The sequence below is a fragment of the Anomalospiza imberbis genome, chromosome Z (assembly GCF_031753505.1).
Source record: "Anomalospiza imberbis isolate Cuckoo-Finch-1a 21T00152 chromosome Z, ASM3175350v1, whole genome shotgun sequence".
Classification (NCBI taxonomy): Eukaryota; Metazoa; Chordata; class Aves; order Passeriformes; family Viduidae; genus Anomalospiza; species Anomalospiza imberbis.
Window position 1 is genome coordinate 68548015 of NC_089721.1, and position 24152 is coordinate 68572166.

General features: G+C 38.0%; 1 protein-coding gene across 2 annotated transcripts; it reads right to left on the reverse strand.

Moving 5' to 3' along the window:
* On the reverse strand, window positions 1-23793 carry PUM3 (pumilio RNA binding family member 3). Of its 2 annotated transcripts, none has more exons than XM_068177585.1 (18): window positions 23696-23793; window positions 23354-23460; window positions 21291-21473; window positions 19465-19600; window positions 18651-18726; window positions 17848-17941; window positions 17571-17637; window positions 16850-17024; window positions 15137-15240; window positions 14550-14628; window positions 12782-12880; window positions 11656-11709; window positions 9902-9982; window positions 7848-7990; window positions 6930-7152; window positions 5793-5880; window positions 3858-3948; window positions 1-253 (listed from the first exon to the last, which is right to left on the reverse strand). In XM_068177585.1, the coding sequence occupies exons 2-18, from the start codon at window positions 23448-23450 to the stop codon at window positions 124-126; spliced, it is 1920 nt and encodes a 639-aa protein (XP_068033686.1). In that variant the 5' UTR covers window positions 23451-23460; window positions 23696-23793; the 3' UTR covers window positions 1-123. The 2 variants fall into 2 exon arrangements, with proteins under 2 accessions (XP_068033686.1, XP_068033687.1); XM_068177586.1 differs by lacking the exon at window positions 23696-23793 and adding an exon at window positions 23584-23630.
* Between the last annotated feature and the right edge of the window lie 359 nt (window positions 23794-24152).

Below are 24152 nucleotides of genomic sequence, written 5' to 3' on the forward strand. Positions count from 1 at the left end.
TTGTTTTAGAAATTATTTAATATACAAATGCACACACTGCTTCTTAAAACAACCATGGTACAAAATCTTACCAAATCTCACTTGACTGCATGGATGTAAATAATTATTTTAGGTTCATTTACACTAGGAAGTCAATTTCTCCAGTAGTGCTTCTATTCCTTTTACATTTTTATTCCGCTTAAGTTTAGGAATGAGCTTTTTTAATCCTTTTTTAACTGTGCTTGCCACCTCTTCATCAGTGCTTTGGAGAAGGCTGCAAGGAAAGGAAAAAAAATGAAGGCTATCAAAGGTCAGCACGCAGGTTATAGAAAAAGAAGCTGTCCATGATGGGAAACAGTAACAATATAAGAAGAATATAGTTCAAGCCAGATGCTATCACCTCCTACTATAAAAAAAGATGCTAAACATTCCATAAAATATGAAACACCAAATCAGAACACAGCCAACAGAGGATAAATCAGTCTGCAAGAAACTGCTGACCCCTATTCAATGCACATTCAAATATGGAGTCAGACCAAGTTGTTCTGGGTTTCACCCAGGCTGAGCTTCAAACCTGCCAGGCTGGGGACAGCCACAACTCCCTGGCCCCCAGCCCCACTGCTGCACCATCCTCATGGGAAAAAGATTTTTCCTTATCTCCAGCATAAGCCTCTTGTGTTTAAGCTTGTGCCACTGCCTCTTGCTCTCTACTCATACATTGCTGTGAAGGGACCAGCTCTCCATCCATCCCGTTGGTGCCAGGGATGCACTCAGGAGCCCACAAGCTATCTCTTTTCCCAGCTGAAAGAGACTTGCCCCCACAGCCTCTCCTTCCAAGCCAAGAGACCCAGCCCATGACTATGCCAGTCACCTTCCATTGAATTCACTCCAGTTTTTGGTGTCTTTCTTGTAATGTGGGTCCCAAAATTGGATGCAGTGAAGTACATCTAATATAAATCAAGCACCTTCACTATTGTACTTTCATACTACAGTTAGTGAAGAATGATGAAGCCTTACCACTTCTGTTCTCCTTTTAGATACTACTTTTGGAAACCAAATCAGATTTCCCAGATAAATTCTCTTCCTCAGAAAAAAAGAAATTCATCATAAGCTGTAAAATACTATCAGCTTAGTAGTGACTGTCCTTTTCCCTTTCTTCAGTTAACAGTGAAATGTTCTTGGATTGAAGTTTAAGATCTGCTGAGTTAATGACATACCTAATTTGCTACTTCAAAATTATGAGTGAACACTGGCTAGAAAAGTGCCTTCTACAGCCAGTTTGTGCAAACCAGATCAGAACTACAAGTTTGATGTACAAATAAACTAAGACTAGAAAAAAATAATAAGACCCACGTGCTGGTATGAAGCAGGCTGCAAGATACTACAAGTCCTTACAATCCCTAGGATTCTTCCAAGGGGCTCCCAAATTTACATTGACCTAAAAGCTTATTTCTTACTTACTTTTTAAGCAATGGTTAGACGTGGCAAACTGAACTGAGTAAGACATAAAGGAATTAACGTAGCTTAAGATCAGATTTAAATTTTGTCTCCTTTAGGGCACCAAATCCTGTGCTGGGTGGCAACACTATAGGCAGAAAAGCACTGAATGTCCATCTGACAACACCACAACTTTCAGCTACTTAATTCCCAGATTTATTTCTATGACTATGACTTTGCAACAACCTTTAGCAGCAAATTGTGTCACACTTTTAGCTGTAACGGTACCATTTAATCAAGAGGCCTTCTTTAAAACTGAATTCAGCTGAGGGTGATATTTTCTCATCTCTTCTATGACTCATGTGCCTGTGATAAAAGCAAGAAAATCCAGAATCCTGGAAAAGGAGATGCTGAACACATTGTTAATTAACATGGAGAGGTATGTATGTTTCACTCACCGAAAGAGACAAGGACCATATAACGTAGCAAGCCACTCTGGACTGCACTTTACTTATCTCTAAAAATGAATGCCAACTTCTGACATCTATACATGTGACATTGCTTTCAAATGCATAGTAACCACAGGTACATCTGGACAACATTCTTAATACAGAACATCCGTGTGTTTAACACAGCCAAAAGACCAACATAGTGACAGAGTGGGGTATTTTTAAATTACTATTCTGTAAGTTCTTACAAGGTCTAGAAAGCTGGTACCTATGTATTTTGTGAATGTAAAACCTAACTTCCACAGATTACATAAATAAAGGAAGTCAGTAACACATTTGGTGAAGTACATTCTTATCCATGCTCTACCCTGATGCTACACGTCATTTACAAATTTAAAAATATATAGAAAAGTCATATATAGGAATTTAAATAGGCAAGCACTTATGACATTCATAGATAATGAATGTCACTTAATACACATGTGAGCATGCAGAGTCCTCTCATTACCTTTGGGCTCCTCAAGACAGTACTAAATCAGAACCAGGCCCCAGGTTTTTTATTACAATCAAAACCAAGTAGGGCAAGGAAAGGAGAAGGTCCAGAGGGTACGAGGTTACTGAGAAGCCAAGCACATGCACTGCTTATAATTGAGGAATAAGCTTAAAGGACTAAATAGCCAAAAATCTTCAAATGGACTTACTGAGTAATTCTGAGTTTCAGATCTGCACGTATGTGACAGATGTCCATCTGAGGATGGACTTGCTGCTGGCCAAAACTGGGCCAATGAGAGATGATGGTAATGCCTCTGTGATTATATATTTAAGAAGAAATTAAAAATGAAGTAGACACACAGTTTTTTTCCTACCCAAAGAAGAGGAGATGGTGAGAACATGTGAGGGAAACGACATGGCAGCACCAAGGTCAGTGGAGAAGGAGGGGAGGAGGTGCTTCAGGTGCTGGAGCCGAGATTCCTCTGCAGGCTGTGGTGCAGACCATGGTGAAGCAGCCCTGCCCCTGCAGCCCATGGGGATCCATGGGGGATGCAGAGATCTACCCACAGCCCATGGGGGAGGTGCCCATGCTGGAGCAGGTGGATGCCTGGAGGAGGCTGTGGTCCACTGGGAGACTCTAGGGAGAGAGGGGGCCCTTGCTTCCAGGCTGGAGCAGCCTGTCCTTGGAGGACTGCACCCCATGGAAGAGTGACCCATGCTACAACAGTTTTGGGAGGACTGTGTGCTTGTGCGAGTGGACCCATGCCCAGAAGTTCACGGAGAGCTGTCTCCTCTGGGAGGGACCCCACAGTCTCAAAGGGGAAGGATTCCTCCCCCTGAGCAGCAGAAGAAAGCCTCAGGTGACGAACTGATCAAACCCTCATGCCCTGACTCCCTGTGCTGTCTGTGGGAAGGACGGAAAAAAGTGGGGTTTTTTTTAAGGGCTTATTTTACTTCTTATTTTCCTCCACTGATTCTGTTAGTAATAAATTCACCTTTAAGTTAAACTTGTTTTCTACTTGGAGTGTTTTCACCCAGCCCTTAACTCATTAACCCTTTGATAATTTTTTTTTTCTCTCCTCTACCCAGCTGTGGCAGAAGAGGGTGAGTGAGTGGCTTTCATGGGTGCCTGGCATTTGGCCAGTGTCAAACCATGACAAGAAGTATCTGGGTTTTTTAAAGGTTTTTAAAAACTCAGCCATTACTTTATATTAAAAAAACCCTGCTGTTACTTTACAGCAGACTAAATTAATCACTGCTGTACAATTCAGGTAGTCATTTGACTTCAGTGCATGCAGTTAAACAAAAATGTGGTTAATTGCTATGTGATAGGGAGGTAAGCAAGTGTGACATGAAGTGGAACAAAGAATGCATCTTGTGCATTCAAGATAGCACATGTTGAATGTCATTTTGTTGGTAGAAATTTCAACTGATGTTCTCTCAGCTGTTCAAGAAATTAACAATGTAATCTAATCAGAAGTAGTCATGTGCCACACTTACCAACAAAGAATAATGGCGCCTCGATTTACTTCTGCCCAGGTCTTCAGATTCTCAATACCAACATGTTTCACCAGTGTTCTCCCAAAGCAAACTGCAAAATGGGGGAAAGAAGTAGGGGAAGAAAAAGATGAAAAAAACGAGACAATATTTTTCTGCAAAGAAGCCTGTTAAAAGTTCTCTGTAGTTTTGATTTAATCGAATAGTTTTCAGTCCCCCAAGTATTCACAAAGTTCTGCCCCCTCAAAATAATTGACTGTACAATGCAATGCAGACCTTTATAGATATTAGACTATTTCCAAGTACTGCATGGAATTTGTTAGACAACAGCAGCACTGTGTGACAGTTTACTATTATAAAGTATAAAAGGCAATTATTATCTTAGAGAAGGCATCTAATCCAAAGACAGAACTCGCAAGAATCACAGAATCATTCTGGTTGAACAGATCATGGTATCCAATATATTAAATGTATTTATATAAATATAAAACACCTCTGTTGAAAAATGCTACATTTGAAGCATCTGACTCTACAACTGAAGGAAAATAATTTGAACAGAAGTTACTTAAAATTTCAGAGCTAATCCTTAATTGATGCAAAAATGTCTTTTTCAGCCGTACTGATGCTCCAGGGCTCTATTTTTTCAGTGGCTTTGAAAGCCTAAGTTCACTTTAGACTCATTACATTAACCTAGGCTGACTTCAAGGCCCCAGCTGAATTTAAAGAACTGAACTGCATGGAAACTGTTCTTACAATTTGGCATGCTAAGCAAACTTACCAGTGAACAATGCAAAAAACCCCACCCAACCCCAACAATCATCAGCCTCCAAACACTGAAGCTATTTTTCACTGTCACTTTAGATCCTAATTCCACCTGAAGACAGGTCAGACTTTATGCAACTTGCTCCCCATGTGATAACAATTTTAATGACAATTTAATAAACTCAGAGTAACAATTCTGAATGGTACTTTTTGGAGGAAACCAATGGGGACACATGTGATTAAACTGGAAATTGTACAATTTTTACAGAAACAAATCCAGATTACTATCATCATTTCAGATAGGCAAGTCTCTGAAAGACACTCACAAAACTTTTCCTTTGGACATTTTCAATTATCTGCTTGAGAAGTGGGAAAACAGCCTACTTTTAGAAACATTTAATAAAACACAACTAACATTTTTAAAGGAAATACTGGCTACCTGAAAATAGCAAGAGGAAAATAAATAGTTTAGCAATATCTGATCATTCTACATAGATAAAAACTATTACACACGGAGAAGTTCCCTCAGATTACACTTTTCCGAACAGTTGCTATCATTTTTTGACCTTTTTGTATGAGAAAAAGTAATCACTATTAGGATAGAGTAATATACATAGAAGATTTTACAGTTATGTAATAACGTAAGTTTAAAAGCTAAATTAAGATGAGAACATCTGTGCCCAATATCTGCCTTATGGAACATAAACTAGTAAAGATGTCCTATTTTTGTGCATGAATTATTTTAGTAACAGTTATAAAGCATTAACTCAGCAGCACTAATGAACACAGTAAAGATTACAGCCAGGCTTACAAGCGCTAATGAAACAGGGGCTCCTGTAAGAAAGACTTTACTGTTTCTATTATTATCCTTAAACTACTATGTAATTTAGCAAAGCTATCAACACATTTTAAGCATAGAAATGAACTCCGCCCCAAATACACATTAAAGCACTGATAAAAAAACCCAACCACTGCTTGCATTGCAAAAAAAAGCAAACATATCCTTGGCATTCTGTTTGTATAGCAGCTCACAACAGCAAAAAGACAGAAACAATAACATTAAATTTTCCACACACTAGTATACTCAAAGAAACAACTGTAACCATTTTATTTGAGGTCAGATAGCAAACTACTCTGAAGTCAATCTAAACAAATAAAGCTGTATTTCCAACATACCTTCTTTTCCACTCTCTCTCATTTTTTCATCTTGCTCTATTAACCATTTCAAAACTAGATGGCCTGCCGGATGTTCTGCAATGTGAAGCTTTAAGGGGAATAGACAAACCAAACCAAGACAAAATTATTTAGTGATGTTGGTTCAAAATTCAGTTATGTCCGGCCATAAATATTTCTGCTTGATTTATTCACTCTGCCATCATACTGATTCACTGAGTCATGACCTATGCTAATATCAACAAGTTTGATGTAAGTTTCTGGTTACTCATTTAAATTGACCATTTTAACTCTTACCACCTTCCCAACATTTAAATTTCAATAATATAAATTATATCAATCAACATTTCATCCACCCTTCCAAGAAATTAATTCTTAATAAACAGTACTTTCTGGTCTAACTGTCTCTGCCAGAAGTTCCAGAACTTTTACATTTCCACACTTGAAAATCAGCTACAGTATGGTTCACAGAAAGTCACAGAAAGCATGTGTAGTTCACATTAAAGTTTCATAAAATATGTATCAAAGAATGCAAAACACAGAGCTAAAACAGCACAACTAAAATCTGGAGATATCTATCTTAAATACAGCATACATTGTGGTTTTTTGTTTTCTAGTCTATGGACATATATCTGACTGAGTTTAACAAAGTAGGAGAGGGGCACTCTGAAGAGAAGATCATACTGTGAAGACAAACAGCTCTTAATCTAAGATCTTTCCTTGCATGGAGATATGCATACCTGAAAAGTAAGAGCTCCCGTCCCTCTCAGCGTAAACAGTTCAGTGACCTATGAAACTTTGCTAAGTGCTTGACTGCACAGTGATAACATTAAACAAGAGACAGTGTAACATGCTTGTCAGCCACCTTCCCACTAAGTTTTTAAAGCAGTTCTGAAGATTGAAGATCATGAAGCACCTTGCCCTACAACTCATATGAAATGCTGGCTCAAGCCACCATCTCTCCAGATGCACTAATAATAAACTATGAAATCATCAAGTCAGAAAACAGGATCACATCTAATGTACTAGTGCTCTCAGGGCAGTACACTGATGACTTACATAAAGGAAAACAAGACCAGATTTCATTTTAGTAATGCAGAAGATCTGCAAGATCTCAGCACCTTGTCTTCTGTACATTACCTGTCCATCATGACCCCCTGGAACCAGCTCTTCAGCTGCTAACTTAGCAATTGCATCTAGTGTAGGCTGGATGTCACCAAGAGCTGTTCTTAAAACATGAGCAACCAAGACAAAAGTAGCTTTGTCTATCACTACTTCTTGGGTATGTTCTTGCACATATTCTAGCAAAGGCGAGGAAATGGCTTCCAGGAGCTCATGGCGACGGAGTTCAGTATTTTTCTTACTGATGAAAGAAACACCACGTTACTGCAAGAAGATTTGCAATGTATGCACATCAAGTAACAAGAAATTTCAGAATGTATGTGCTATTTGAGACATTTCAATTACTGCTAGATTCAAATACAGGTATTATTGCTCCCTCTGTTTCATGTACAATTAAACGCATGTTGAACACAGAATTTAAGAATGCATGGAATGAAAAAGTGTTTAAAGCTGACTGTCTCATTCCATTCATAAATGCATGGAATGAAAAAAGTGTTTTTTCTTGTAAGTAACATTTGCTATATCTTTTCATTTTGTTATCTCAACTATGGAGATGCATTTTTACACAGTTTATTAGTCATCTAGAATTGCTCCTTCGTCAAAAGCTGGTATGCATCAATGTCAATACCAGAGACTGAAATAATATGAACAATTTCCATTTTTATTGCTAGATTTTGAGATACACTTTTATGCTACCCAAACCACCAATAATGCATATTACAAAACTTCTTCTACACTGAATTTGATACATGAGCTTACACATAAAATATATCAAAATATTTGCCCTTCACAAAAGGGGCAAATATGTATTATTTATATATATTTACATTACTTAGATTTATTATGAAGAAAATTGAAATTAAAATCATGACAAAAAGTTGCATGACTTATTCTGGACTCTTAAGAAAAACCATATAACCTTCACATCTGAGTTACCTATAGGCATTTCCATCTCCCTGTTGCAGAAGTGCGATGATTTCTGGGACAAAATGTGCGGGATCTCTAGGACTTAGCAAGTACAACAAGACCTTTTTTCCATATTTGTTGTTTATTATATCAGGCAAAGAAGCCTTTATTTCCTGTGGGAGTAAACAAACCACAAAAAAACATTAATGAAATAACAGTTCTTGGTCACTATCAGTATTAGATCTGTGAAAAAGTACCAGGAGAAACTCTAAATGACAGAGACATACTATGACTTGTTGGTAATGTCTCCATCTTTTTGGAGTCCTCATGAAAGAGAGGGATTTTGTGCTGAAATCTGCCTGAATCCTTACACATGCCAAGCGCTCAATGTACAGTTCCAATTACATATGAAAGTTCAAAGCACCACACATGGACATAAGTCCAGGATTAAAATTCTGTGGACCTGATAGATGATGATAAAAAACTTTCCTCCAGAGGATTTAGAGAGCTCAAAACCCTCCTTACCTACAAATTCTCTGCCATACAGCCAACCCACATAAATTATGAATTTTGCAATACTATGAAAAAAAATTAAAACCAACAAAAATGCCCCCAAAACAAAACAAAACAAAAAACAAAAAAACCAAAAAACCCCCCAAAAAACAACAAAAAAACCCTTGCCTTTTCTCCCTCTAAAGCTCTTCTAGTTTTTTTACCTTCCTAAAGCTAAATTTTTTAATAGACAGAATGATAATCTCTATAAGGTAGTTTTGAAGTCTAACTGCTCTTTGAAATAATTTTAAGGATTGGTTTCCTCTACAGAATATGCTTCAGTGCTTGATTTTAAGATGCCTCTACCTCATCATCTGCTACTAGTTTTCATTTACTATCTAAAGAGCTGCTTTTGATCATAAGATTTTTTTTTCCTCTTCCTGCCATCCTTTCCCCATTCTTGAGCACACATAAGTCCTGACGGACCAATTTTGTATGTGCGAAGGCCATGTCTTGCTCTCCATTTTCTTTCCAGACTGATGTGGTAGGATGACCAAACAGTAAACATTCCAATACCTTTGATAATGGATTAATTCTTGATCTCAGATGATTCTGTAATTAAATGACATCTTGGAAGCTTAGCTAAAGATACAGTATCTGAACTAATAAACTCTCCAGAAAGCAGAGTGCATGTTACACAGTATAGGAACAGGACATATGTATCATACTAAGCTCAGATATGTCACAACTTATTTCCTTAGACCTTTCCCAGAAGCTGTTACATTCCAGACCTGGCTCTGAGAAACAAATCCAGCTGCAATCACAGCTAAAATCCTTGAGGAACAAAAGCCACCTCCACATGAAGATGCTTTCATCTCTCCAGACCCATTAGACAGGCACAGTCGAAGGGCCAAAGCCCTGTGATAGGGTACAAAATCCCAATTGCACTCTATACAAAGTTGCACAAGGGAAGAATTGTTCCTACTTTGCAAAACAAGCCTCATCAGAACCACTTTCTCCTCATATTCCTTCTCCACACACAGATGATTTGCCTCATCTTTACCTCCCTGCCACTTCCCCTAAACCCATCAGTCCTTACAGCTATAGCATGAGTACTACTGCAAGCAGATTACAACATGTACATAAGTGTAAATTTCTCTGCTGAGAGGATGCAAATAGCTTCGCTTGTAAAATCAATAAGATACCACCATCATTCTGAAGTTTTCCAGAGATTTAATCTCTAGAAATACTAGTAGAACTCAAACTTCTATGATAAAAGGCACTGACTTTAAAGAATCTCCAGTCACCCCTTATCCAGAATGAATGTGTACTAAAAAGGAAAATTTCAACAAGTACTGAAACTAGCTTAAAAATTAATTCAAATAAATAATTAAAATTATGTCTGAAAGTGCTAAGGTCTGCAAGGAAAAGAAAAAACTAATAATGTTACACAAATATAGTGAAACAGAAAAGATGGGAAGTATTTAAATAGTCTAAAAAAACAGACAGATTCCTACTTTCATCCTCCTATACACTGAAAAACACATTGACACTATTTAATATACTATTTAAGGAGAAATTCAATTACTTACTGATATAATTAACTGCTTCACAAGTTTAGTGTCATCAATGCAATCAAATGCTGCCAGCAAGACCAGATGAGAAAATTCACCCTGCAAAGATGAGATATCAGAAACCACATGCAGTCATTTTTTAATGACTATACTAACTGACTTAGAATCAGGATTTCTGAGGGTTTGTCTCAAACAACACAACATGAAGCACAAGCAAATTCTGACTACTATCATAGAATGAGAGAAGTCCAACATTTAGGTTTCTCTCCAAAAGCAAGGCTTTTTAAGAGAAATATGTTGATAAAACAAAGGTAAATCGGCCATTTCAAGTGGATATACTGCTTTATCACATTCAAGCTATTAACTTAATCCTACTGTATTACCAACATTTGAAATCGCAGTGTTTTCCCTACAGCAACATTTCATACAGACTTTATTGCTGATTTGCTTAGAAGTAAACTAAGTCACATTCAAGCTATTAACTTAATCCTACTGTATTACCAACATTTGAAATCGCAGTGTTTTCCCTACAGCAACATTTCATACAGACTTTATTGCTGATTTGCTTAGAAGTAAACTAAGTCACATACAATGATTTTGGAGATCATATCTCTGCAATGAGCCATACAGTCTTTACTGCATTGCTGGAGATCAAGTCTCCAGTACACTCAAAAGGGCACTACTGAATTCACCTGTATGTCAGTGAGGCTCGATATCAAAATGAAGCCAGATCTTCGGTGCTCCAGTGTTGTGTCAGCTATTACTTACCCACTGTCTCATATTTCCATATAATATATAATTTAAAAAATAACACAACTCATTTATTCTAGTGGAAAATTATAGAGAGAAACATTACCTAGACCAGGGGCCCTCGAAGTGGGTTTCACAAGACAACCCATTGTGGTGTAGAAAGAAAATATTTTTGGCACCATTAATAAAAAATAAGAATAGCCTCTGGTTATTTTTATCTCATCCTTTCAAATTTCCTATTTCTATTATAATGTACACTATTACAGTAGCAAAGGCACGTAATTTATACAAAGATATATATATATTGGGGATGCATGCCCAGGACGTGATCAAAATGCTTGAAGGCCACTGATTGAGACCACAATAACTATTAGCAAATAAAAAAGCCCAAAGCAACCAGGAAGGGAAGTTTAAAAAGCTCTTCTTTACAGCTACAGTTTTGCCCAACTCCATGAAATCTGGTTTCAACCGTTACTCTGCTGGTGTTGCAGTCTCCAAACACATATGTTATTCAATAAAAAATAAAACAGACTTTTCCCATTGTATGCCAGTGTATTTTGAAGCTTCCCGACTTGAAAAAAATATCGAGCATCTTCTAAGAAATACACATGTTCAGAGAGCTTTTTCAATGACATCTCCAGCATATCTTGATTATTCTTCCTCCTCTTTATATAGGCTGTTTTACTCCCAACCAAGGAGAATTAACCTATGAGCCACATGAAGATGCAATAGAAAGTTGGCATCAACAAAATAAAATGTAGAAAGAAAACTGAGGAATAATAATGAACTCAGCCATAACAAAGCATAGTACTACATGTAGTGCTCACAATGAAGCTTCTTGGCGTGTCTCTAAATATTCCCTACTGTTCAATTACTTTATATTATTTAATATATCGCTGCTATTTTAAGACTGGTTTTATTGAGATCTCAAAGTTGTTCCCAGTACCAAAGAACATTCAATCTAGCCTCTATCAAATCACTAGTTTCTGAGACTATGAAATAAATGGTTAATGAACACTCACCGTTGCTATTTTTTCAATATATGTCTTCATAGTTTTTACAATGACTTTCCTGTCCTATCCAAAAGGAAAGAGGAAACTCAAATGAGCCTAGAATACCAGTGATTCTGAATAATTAAACTGCTATTTACACCTTTCAAAAAGATGATCTTGAATTATCTTTGTAAGGCAAAGGCATCTATCAGAGACTCACACATATTCTGTTAATTTACACCCAGAATCAGTATGGAAAGTTAAACCTGAATTGTGACTTGATCCCAGAGAGATCCTGTGGTATATTTACAAGTCCAGATCATCAATGGGACATGTCAAAAAAACTTGGAAAAAACCACAGCAAACAAAAAACCTCAAACCATCACATATGTTCACTCATATTTTGTCCATTAATTAAAGAAGAATGCATTTCATCTCTGCATTTGCAAAGAAAGTTATTCAACAGAGCTAAAAACTCTAGCTTGGTTTAAACCCCTGTTATTAGCGCAATATTTGGTCAGAAAGTTCACTTCCTGTATTTTTGGCTTTTGGAATCACTGCTCAGTCTTCTTTAGATCCATTTTTGCGCCTAGATCCTAGGAACTTAATTTTTTTTTCTGCATTCTTTAACAAGTGGACTATTTTAATAAGTAATCCTTTTTATTTTTTAATATAGGAAAACATAGGAGGCATAACAGTATTTCCAAGATGTGATGACATATATTACACCAAAAGTATTTCTGGATACTGTATCAGCTGATGAAACTAAACCACACCTCCTATAACATTTTTCAAGTCTTAGCATTCCAAAGCCAAACATGATTTCACATTATGACTTCTTTACGGTCCTCTCCCTATAGTCAATTTCACTTATATTAAGAAATCCATGGGACAAATGCCAATAACCTTACAGTGGAAAAATTACTCCAAGTGTCACTGCCAAAACCTCTGCTAAAAATAAAAGGAGATGCTTATGCTAAAAAACTTCTATGAAAGCATCTGAGTCACAAAAAACAAAGTTTAAGTTTGCCAAAAGATAAAGAGGGGCCAGTTTTTAACCTTGCTCTCTAATTATTAATTGTTTGAAAACATGCACAAGCAGAAGGACTCATATAGGCAGTCAGAGAGAACTAAGTAGAGGGAAACCAAACATTACCTTGGGAGTGCCATGCCATAAACACTGCATTGCTACTCGGGCTCCATCGTGAGTGTGTGCCAGGTAGATGACAGACTCTCTGATAGCTTCTATCATTTCCTGGGGAAGAAAAGGTGATAAAGCAAAAAGATGAAAGAAAAGGCTTGAGGAACTCGAGGCAGGTGGGTGAGAGAGAATTATTTTTTCTGCCCACATGATACTGCTCTACTCTCTATCACTGGCTCTACAGAACCACTCTCATTTCCCTGACCTATGAAAAACTGCCTCAAGAGTAGTCCAAAATACTGTAAATTACACAAGCTTTTTCTCTTTAAAATTACACTGTTCGCCATAATCATGCCAGGAAATCTCAATTGCACTGAAGAATGTCAGCTGTCCTATTGCAAAAAATTCAAGAAAGGGTGCTCAGAATCGAGAAAGAAATTAAGAGAAAAAGACAACCATTAACTTAGGAAGAAATCTTGGCAGCTGATGTGTATTCATACATACAGAGTATTAGCCAGAAAGTAAGAAGAACTAAAGTCATTGAAGTAACAGGTTACATTATAAATCAGGTATTACAAGACATAGCCAAAAGTTTTGTCTTCATATCAAAGGAATGAAGTTTTCTGAAGCTATCTGACAATACCAACAGCCAAAGAAAAAAATCAAATCAAATCAAATGACACCGTCTTGGGTTACTATATACTACTCCTGCTACTATCTAATAGATTTCCTCGAAATGCAGCTCCCATCTGTGCATCTTTCTATCCCTAGTTCTTCTTGCTTTCTAGCCAAAGGCACCAAACATTTTACCAATTATTTACGAACTGCTCAGTCACAACACAATTGGTGTCACTACCTGTAAGCACAGGTAGGAAGAGATCTGCAGAAGGGGTTTCCAAACTCCAAAGAGCATGTCCATATACTAGCACATTTGCACAGAAAGCCAAGCAAGGAGATACAATCTTATTCCCCTGATTCATGCAAGTCTGCAAATCCAAAAGCATTCTCAGTCATAGCATTACAAAAAACCATGCACAGGAATGTTCTAGGCTCTGAAGATTTGGACTCAGAATAGACCCTGAACAGTCCACTTCCCTACCCTTAGCTTTGGGTTTATTAACAGTAACAAAGAAGTATTCAGGAGTTCAGTCTGGCAGAAAGAAGTAAGAGACAGCAAATTTAGTAGGCTCTGCCTGTAAGTGAGATGGTTCTGAACTGCAGAACCATGGTGAGGCTGATGGACACACCCTGAAGACAGGTAAAGTCAAACAGGGTGACAGTTTAAACCATGTCACATTACACAGACAGATTTAGGCCAAAATACAAGAATGTCTGACATAATCTTAAACATGCAATTTAATATGGATATAGCAAATGAAGTTTTGATTGTTGAAAGAAGGGCCAATCTCATTGTATTTTGGTCAAGAGATTTTTGGACAATCACTGCAAGTTGTTAAGAAACTACACACTGGAAAGCTAAACTACTGCAAGCAATGGTCCTCACTTTAATTATATTCTTCAGCTACTGAGAAGGGTCATTTAGCAGGAAGAGAGGAATCATCAAAGTAATCTCACTTTATTTTACAAATTCAAGTATCACAAACACATGTGAAAGTTCACTCTGACTATAAATCTCCACACAACATTTCTCTCCCATCATCTATCTAGATGTGTAGAACTCCATTAATGAAAGATGTATTTTTGTCTAGTTAACTTACAACATTTTCACAAGAAGATAAAAAATAGAAAGGCAAAAGACAAAAAGCAAAATAAAGGTACTTACAGATCTTTGTTTCAGGAGAGCATAAGTGAAAAAGTCCAAAAATACTTTATGTACCAGTGAGTGCTTTATCACCGCCTCTCTGTATTTGGATAGATGAAAATAAGCAGCAAGTTCCCCACAAACAATAATTTTAAATCATGTTAGGAATACCTCATTTGTATTTTAAAAAGTTAGGCAGCATGATGAGCAAAAAACACACCGTCATTTTCGATTCAGATGTTTAACATTTACAGTAAGTGAAAGATTCTAACAAAACTTACAAATTATAGAATGTATTTTCTTCACTGGAGAAGCATATCTAATAATGTGTTATGAAAATATATGACAGTGCAAAATTTCTACCAATTCTCTGACTGAGACAGAGGACACTTTAATTCATAGAAGGAGAGCTCAAAATTAAGGGAAGATATTCATTATGACATCTGAGATAAAACCATAGACAATTCAGCACAGCAACATTACAGCTTAAAAGACTACCAGTATCACTGTGATCTGAACTTATAAATATATCAGTGCCATTGTTTTTATGTCAGAAACAAACTGATTTGTGCTAGATTGTCAGACCTTCAGCTGATTTTTGTCCTTACTTTTGTGCCATTGGTGTAAGAATCTGCTTCATTTCATCCAAGATGGCCTCTCTCTTTTCAGGTTGAGCTTCTAACACTTTGTCCAGTGTTGGGACAGCTGGTGTCTGAAATGAATGCACAGAGGTTTACTCTTATCAGTAAGAATCAGAGTTCATAGAATATTACAATGCTTAGACCTTTTTCAATCACATGTCAGGAATGTCAAAAACAAAATAAATTTTCTGCAAAACTAACAATTTTTACCATTTTAAAAATATAAAGCTACCTTTTCCCAGTATGTCAGAAGCTGTAAACTTCAGTTTCTACAAATTAAATATTCCTCATTAGCAAACAAAACCCACTTCTATAGCCTGAGCTGCTTTTTGCCAGTTATATCAGCTCTTCATACCAGATACAAGGCAAAATACTGCAATTGCGTTAAGGTGCTCCTGAGCTAAGCAGAAATCCTGCTTTAGGCACACATCAGAGTGCAACACAACACGTTAATGAGCTGAGAAGCTAACAAAGGCCCAGGAAATTCCAGTTCAGGAACAGCACAGAGGGGGAATATATACACACAGAAGTACTTCCTGGTATCTTAACAAAATAGTTACATGGGTAACTCTTAAAATAATTTGCTATTAGAAGAAAACTCAGACTGAATAGACAATTAGAAAAAATATTTTTTAAACCATCCCTGCTCTTTTTTAAAGACTACGTTGCAATTTTTTTATAAACGTACAATGTGCCAGGTGTCTTGGTTGTGCACCACAATGTACAGCTACTTAAAGCAGTTATGCCAAAAATACCAGAATGATGGAAGCTAACAGTGCACTTCATTTCATGGGCTGTTCGACTCTCAGTACAAATTACAGCCCATAATAACACCAAATATACCCCTCCACCACTCAGTGTTGCAAAATGCCTAATTAAAACTTACAATTACTTGTAAGAACTTACAATGTTAAGAAAATACAGGTTCAGAAATGAGCTGTTAATTTTAACAGAAATCTTGGTTATAAGTGAACAGGTGAAAAAGCATTACAGTGAAGTTAGTAATTGTGTAAAACAGTTCTGTACTTTGTAGCAAAATTCCTAACCCTAATGGATACCAAGTTTATGAGTCAACAAAAATTAAAAACAGAATTCAAAAGAATGGAGGTTGTAGTTTTTAAGAAGGTTCCAACTGTCTGGTGAGGATCTACCAGAGACCTGGATTTCAGTGGAGTTTGGACTCAAGCCCTACAGTCTCCATTGGAAAAGAAAACAAAGAGAAAAAGTAAGCCTAAATGGAACACTGTATGTGGATATCAGCTCACTTTGCCCACACTCAGTTTTCATAAGACATAAGGTAGTTCTGACACAAGAGTCATCTACAGTACTAATGAATAATTAGTACTGTACCTAAGTCTTACCTCAGCAAGGATGATATCAGCCTAGACACTATGAGAACTGAAACTATGTAAGAACAAACTGTCTTTGATGAGCAGAGCAAGCTCATACATGAACACAGCCTATCTTACATAGTCCAAACTAAAACAACTCACTACAATTTCATCTAAACTAGAATTGTGTAAATAATAATGACATTTAAACATGCTAAACTAGACTACCTTTGTACACCTGACAGAAAGAAATGTAATCAAAAGAAATAGTAGGTAAGATAGGTAAGGCACTACTAACACAACACCTTATAGGCTAAACTATCTTAAGCTATAAAGACTGAAGTACCACCTTGTAAACCTGGAAAGTGTTCCCATATAGTTCTTCTGTCAGCATATTCCTCTGCTCCAGAATGGCTTTGTCATTATATGCATATTCCACCACAGCAGATGCTTCAGAATGACGGAGCATTTTTTTCACATGGCCTTTAAAACTTTTTATTATATCTGCGACTTGTGCTTTTGTCCTGTTTTACAGGGAAATACAAATAGCAAGAGTTAAAACTTCTAGAGATAAGCTTACCTATTGATAGTTTTATTTTTAGGAACAGATATAAGTAGTAAGTTTTATCAAAGAAAGCATGAAATTTATTAATCTGAATCAGCCTTATGGCACTCGGGAAAATATGTAAAGAAAGCCAGGAATGTGGAGAAATTGTAAGGTATTTCGATGGTAAGTAAACAGTGAATAAATTCTAGAGAAAAACTAATGCCATCCTGAAATGCTTAGCAAAGAAAATTTTCAAAAGCCAGTGCTTTACACACAGCAAAGATCAACTCTGATAATAAATCTAACCATTTTTTTGGTCATGTTTTCCTTGAGAGGTACAGCATTAGCTTTACTTCTTGCAAAAAGAAAAACACCATTAGCACACCCCTGGCCTTTACTCCATAATATTACAAAGATGTTTCCAAAGGTATTTTTTATTCATGATCAGTCCACTGTAGATTAAGAAGCAGCATTCACACTGGAAATGAAACATCACTGATGAGCAAATTCACTTGATACTCACCCATACATAAGAAACTTCTTCACAATATTTCTGGAATATTTTGACTTGCTCAACTCTACTAGGCTATCTAGAAGAAGGGAGAAACATTCAGCTGGTTTATTTTTCACTACATTAACTCCATGAAATGGTAAGTCATTATTTAAATAAGTATGAAGAGTTCACTAGAAATGATGCATCAGTTCAGAAAAAAAGGTAAAAATATTTAAGAGAAAACAACATGTCTTGTTAAAATGCATCCTAATCACAATACAGAAGCATATAAATAAAATGAAAATACCTTTCAATTCTTCAAATGTCTCTTGTCTTTGGTTCTCACTACCATATTGAATCAAGCACTGGATCACCCGGGTTGAATCATGTGCAAACGCCAGCTAAAGGACAGAGATATTTTGTTACTCTAGGCCATTGAAAAGGCAGTATGCACCATAATTATTTTAATGTATGCGCTCTCTGGTATAGTTTCATGCCACATGTAATGCCAATTATAAAATTAGAAAAGCAGTTATCTGCTTATAATAAACCCAAGACTTAAGGATTTTTACCCCTTCACAAGTACTCTATCAAAGAAAATACAGACAACAGTTGCTGACAATTAAGGACATGCATTAATGTTTTTCATACTGAAATAAAACCATTAAATGGTATCTCCATTTTGTTCCTCTTCTTTATAATTTCAGAGTAAGTACGATGGAACAGTTCCACTTCAGCATGGAATACAAAAAGTCTCAACATGCTCTTCACTGCAAATTTATACATTTCAAGAATAAAATAGAAAGACTGTTTAGTATGATTAAGCAAGAGGACACTAACTTCAGAAGAATTTTGCAAGGCAACAGTTGTGACTAATCAAACCTCTGAGTTCCTGAACACCAGCTAACATCAAATTTCATGGAACTAAAGCTACTTGGCAGCCTTTTACAATAGGCAGCTAAAAGACAAAGAATCCCAGGACTACTGTCCTGAAATACAGGTGCCAAAAGCAGGCTTTCAGCTGTGTTTTTATTCTTTTTACTCACAGTTTCACCACTCTTTAAAGAAGAATTTGTGAATGTGTGCACTGTACCGTTAGTTTTTTCTTACGTTTTTAATTTTCCCATGAAGAAGCTTCTGTAGTTCATTCATCAGCTTTTCTCGTTTCTCCTTATCGCATTTCTTCCTACAAGCAAAAAAAAAAAATCTAGAGAAACAATTCTAATTGAGGAAGCAGCTTTTTTGTAGTATGATTCACTTGTATCTATAAATTAAGAAGCAAGACAGAACAAATCAAACCAGGTTGGCTTCTGCCAATCCAAATGTATACTGTCATTCATTAACCCTGTGCAGAGATGTGATTAAGCTGTTTCAGTTCGTGGAAATCTAACCAGAATTCCACACTTGAACTTTATTCTTTTTTTAAGTAAAAATATTTTTTGAAATATAAACTCAAATTTGCAGTCAGCTGCTCACAGGTCCAAAAATCTATAAGCCTACAAAGCACAAGCACTTAGAATAAACAAAATTAACTTTTCTTGCTGACATGGGGCACCAGTTCTAGAATTACAACCTCAGACAGAGACAACAAACCTTTACTTAAATCTCATGCAGTAATCCCACTTGCAGGATACGGTGAATCAGTGCATGCTCTGTATTTCAGGGTTCAAAAAAATGCAATTTCTTAAGCAATTACTCACAAATTTATAAATTTTAGCCTAAAATGCAAGTTCAATCCAGACATTCCTAGGACCACAGGTTACCATACTCTGTTTGATCTACTACAAAACTGCATGCAATGTTACTGTTCACCCAAAGAAATTCAGTTTTGAAATACAGTTTTATACAATTAGAAGATGAGAAAGAGGGTATTCTGGCAACTTATGAATGAAAGTCAATAGTGCAGAAGAAAAAAAGTCATTACCTTCTCATGCTTTCCCATATTTGTTTAGATTTTACAATTATGTCATAACAACTTTTATCTTTAATTTGTCTGGTTAACTTTAACTCTTTCTTTTCCTTTTTGAAGTCAGTCCATTTTGGCTTCTTAGAATCTGACCCTTAGGACAAAAATAAACATATTTTCTACAATAAGTAGAGCAGCAATAAGTAAAAGAGTAGCAATAAGTGAAAGAGCAGCAATAGAATTCTTTAGAATTCTAAACTGTGGCACTTCTATGACTTGATTTGCTAATAATTCAGGACCTTTTCCTGCAGTTACGCAGCTAGCTAACACAAAACCATAAATCTTGAATAAGTATGCTAAGCTAGTAATCATCACTTCTAGATTACTGGGAGAACAAGGCAAACGATTAATTTTCCTCAGAACTGTCACAGGATGCATCACAAATCCCTTAATAGCTTGAAAATTGACTGAAGATGTACTTAGCAGCTATGGCTGCCCCAATAATTCTCCTGTTTTAGTTTACTCCTAATTCATGCATCTTTCCCCTCTCCCAAAAGGAGAACCCTAGCTCAAAGATACATATTTGAAAACTCTATAAAAGAAAAAAAGTTAACACCTTTTTACATGCCTCATCTTTTTACTCAGTCAAATTCCTGAAGCATGGTATTTTACTATACAACCCTTGTTATAAAAGGGCCCCAAATTATGCATTAAAGACACCATCTACAATTTTTAGAGCTTAAAGCACTGGTCATTGTTATTTAGCAGCATGTATTTAACTGTTTTACCCATTCAGAAACCCATGCTTTCTTTTTTACAAAGCATATTATTCATTTTCAATCTCCTGAAGCAACAGTGACAAGAAAAATATGTAATGCTTTGAGAGCAGTGCAATACACAGAGGCTTTCATTTACTCTTATAAACAATATTTAAAGGTTTGCTATGAGTTTACTTTTTTTTAAAGCAGCCCAATAAAAACATTCTACTGTTATTAGATTTTCAGACATCTAGTGCATATTCCATGTGAAGCCATTCTGCAAACATGCAAGAACAGCAATAATAAAATACTTGACATAATCTACTGTCCTTCAAACAAATGGCATATTTCTGCAGAACTTCAGAATCCATCATTTAAGATCCTACTTCTTGTTTTGCAACACTGATTAACTGCTCCAGTAGAGCTTTACTTTAGAGGAGAGGATGGGACAAGATGAAGATCTCAAGCAGAAGAAATTAATTTGAAAAAGAAATCCATTTAAACTTGATAGAACCAGACAACTACTTAGGCTTTCTGTATAAACACCAGAAAGAAAAAAAGTTGTAAAACGTGAAAGCAGTGTTAACACCCATTATGCTTTTTTTTCTCTTAGAGGATGTGACCATATAGTCTGGACCACAGAAAGGAAATAATGTAAAGGATGAACAACTTGATTTCATGAATTTCTGTTCCAAAGCTTATAGCAAGTACTTTTAGAACAGTCCAAAACACACGATGAAAAGCTCTGTACTTGCAAATCATGTGTAACAATTGCCAGTTTCTAGCTGAGCACTTAACACTGCCATTAAAATAAAGAGAGCTTTATGATGGTATGACAATTTTAAAATTTGCTACTGTCTCTTTACTTTTGAATTCTAAGAAAACTCCAAACTGTTGATTTTCATGACTCAAGCCTCAAGCTTAGTCAAGTGAAGTAATTTTTCCCACAGCAAAGATTAAACAAGAAGTAAACGTGGAGTTATTCAGCCAATTTGGAAAGGCAGATAGAAATAGGGAGATCTAGATGAACAATGTGTTTCCCAAAACCTGGTTTCCTTTGATAACCACACTTAAAAATCTGCTTACCTCCCTCTTCACCATTCTGGAGTTTTCTCTTCTTTGCAAACTTTTCTGGTTGCTGTTTATTCTTGAATTGTTTGACAGTAGCTTTTCCAGGTCTTAACTGTCCTTTAACAAATTTCTTGGAAATTGATTTAGGCTTTCCTTCCTCATCCCCTTTGTTAAAGACTTTCTTTGGTGGACCTGAATCTATTAACCAACACAAAAGAAATTAAAATGCTATCATATAGCTACTGTTGCTTCAAAATATTAAAAAATACTGTAACAAGAATTAAACTACTTTCTAATAATAATTCCGTATTTAACAAAAATTCTTATGTGCTTCTCAAAGCTGATGTTTTCACTACACCCCCTGGGTGTGTACATTTTCTCTAGGGAAGGTTGCCCAAGCATTATCTTCTGGGCAGCAGTGTAACAGCTCAGGCATAAAAAGGATTATTCCATATTAACAATTTCACCATCCTTGACATCAAAGTCATCAATCCCCAAATCCCCAAACTTTTCATGATCAGAGCTGTTTAAACATCATCTGTTCTGAGGCAGCAGTGAAAGGCATCTTCTCAATCCTAACCCACAGCAGGTTCCCATCTAGCTTCACCTCTCAGATAATTTTGTCTTAATGTAGGAATGCCAAGTCTAGAATCAAAAGGTTATCAACTTCAAATTTTAACTGAGAATATTTTAAGTGAATCAGAGACGAAGGGCTTGCAATGCAACCTGTTTAAAGCATTTCAGCAAATCAGTGGCTCATAGAGTCAGTACAGTTTTGAATACAAGACAGAGTTAGAGAACGGTTGTGGCTAGGAGGCACCTCTCAAAGTCATCTAGTCCAATCCTCCTGCTCACATAAGGCCACCCAAAACCAGTTGCCCAGGACCATGTGTGTGTGGCTTTTGACTATTTCCAATGTGGTAAACTCCACCATCTCCTGGGGCAACCTGTGCCCATGCAGTCACTCCCAGAGTAAAAAGGTTATCCTGATATTGAGAAAGAATCTCCTGTGTTTTAGTTTGTATCCACTGTTCTCTGGTCCTGTCACTGGGCACTACTAGAAAAAGGCCGGCTCTGTCTTTGAACCCTCCCTTCAGACACCTGTACACATTGAGGAGACCCCCATCAGCCTTGTCTTCTCTGTGGGACAGGCTGAACTGATGCAAATGTCTCAGCCTTTCCTACCAGAAGAGATGCCCTGGTCCCTTCATCATCTTTGCAGCCCTTCACTGGGCTCTCCCCAGAATGTCTGTACCTCTACTGCACCAAAGAGCCAGAGATGGGACACAGCACTTCAGGTGAAACCTCACCAGGGCTGAGGAGAGGGCATGGGTCACAGACCTCAGTCTGCTAACAGCACTCCTCCTAATGCAGCCCAGGATGCAGCTAGCAACCAAAGCACACTGCTGGTTCATGTTCAACTCTGACCACCAGGAGCCCCTGGGCTTTCCCCACTATTTTCAAGTGCATGATGGAGCTATTCCCTTCAAGCTGCAGAACTTTGCCCTTTGCTACTCAAGAAACTTCACCAGGCTTCTGCCATCCCATTGGTCCAACCTGCTGACATCCCCCTGGAGGGCAGCACGACCCTCTGGCGCATCTTAACACTCCTTACAGCTGTGTCACCTGTAAATCTGAAGATGTTACACTTTGCCCCATCATCCAGGTCCTTCATGAAGCTGCTGAACTAAACTCAACCTTGTACTCACTCCTGAGGTTCATTGCTAATCAGTGATCGTGGCTTTGCGTTACTTTTCCTGGCACAACCCAGGATGCAACAAGTGATCTCCAAAGAGCATACCAGTCTCTGGACCCAGCCATTCAGCCGGTTCTCAATCTACCTCATCAACTGCTCTTGCAGCCCTTAATTCATCAGCACCTCTGTGAAGATCTCAAAGGAGAGAAGACACTGTCAAAGTCCAGGCAGACAATACCCACTTCTTGTTGCTCATCTGCCAAACTAATCGTTTCAAAACATTAATTTACCAAGGGAGAAAAAATAAAGAACGCCAAGCATGCCAGTACACAACCACAACCATTAAGTCAGGCCTCCTACTGACGACCCTTCGCCTTCCTACCATTATCGTTTTCAAATCTCCTTTTCCCGTGCGGCGCTCTTCCACGCGGTCCTTTTCCACTCTTCCCCACGAACTTCTTTTTACCCTTGTTATTCATCGCGGCAACACTGCAAACGGAGCAAAAGACAACATTACTGGACCGCCGCGGCTCCCCCGTGAGGGAAAGACAGCCCGCGCCTCCTGGTTAACACCCATGGCGAAGTCAAACCCTCCCAAACGCGGTGGGGTACCAGAGGCCGCGCACAGGCAGGCAGGCAGGCTCGGCCAGGCGCGGCCGCGGTCCCCGCTGTCCCGGACGCCCAGCCCCGGCCCGCCGGCGGCTCCCGGACCCGCCGCTCTCACCGCACACACGCGGCCCGGCCGCGCCTGCCAGCTGCGTGCGCCGGGCGCCGCTCCCCATTGGCCGCCGCGCTGCTGCCGCGCGACAGTGCCGCACTGCCGTGCCGTACAGCGCGCCGGAGTGCCCGCATGCCGCCAGCGGCGCGGCGCCTCCCGGCTGCGGGGCGGGGCCGGGCCGGGAACAGGCCGGGATACCCGCCTGGCTGCGGCCTTGGGGAGCGGGACCTGCGGCGCAACAAGCCTCCGTCAGCCAGCAGTGTGCCGTGGTGGCCAGTGGTATCCTGGGGAGCATTAGGAACAGTATTCCCAGCAGGTCCAAGGAGGTGATCCTTTCCGTCTGCTCAGCCCTGGTGAGGCCTCATCTGGAGTGCTGTGGCCAATTCTGGGCTCCTCAGGACATGGAGCTCCTGTAGCAAGTCCGACAGAGAGCGAGAAAGGTGACTGTGGGACTGCAGCATCT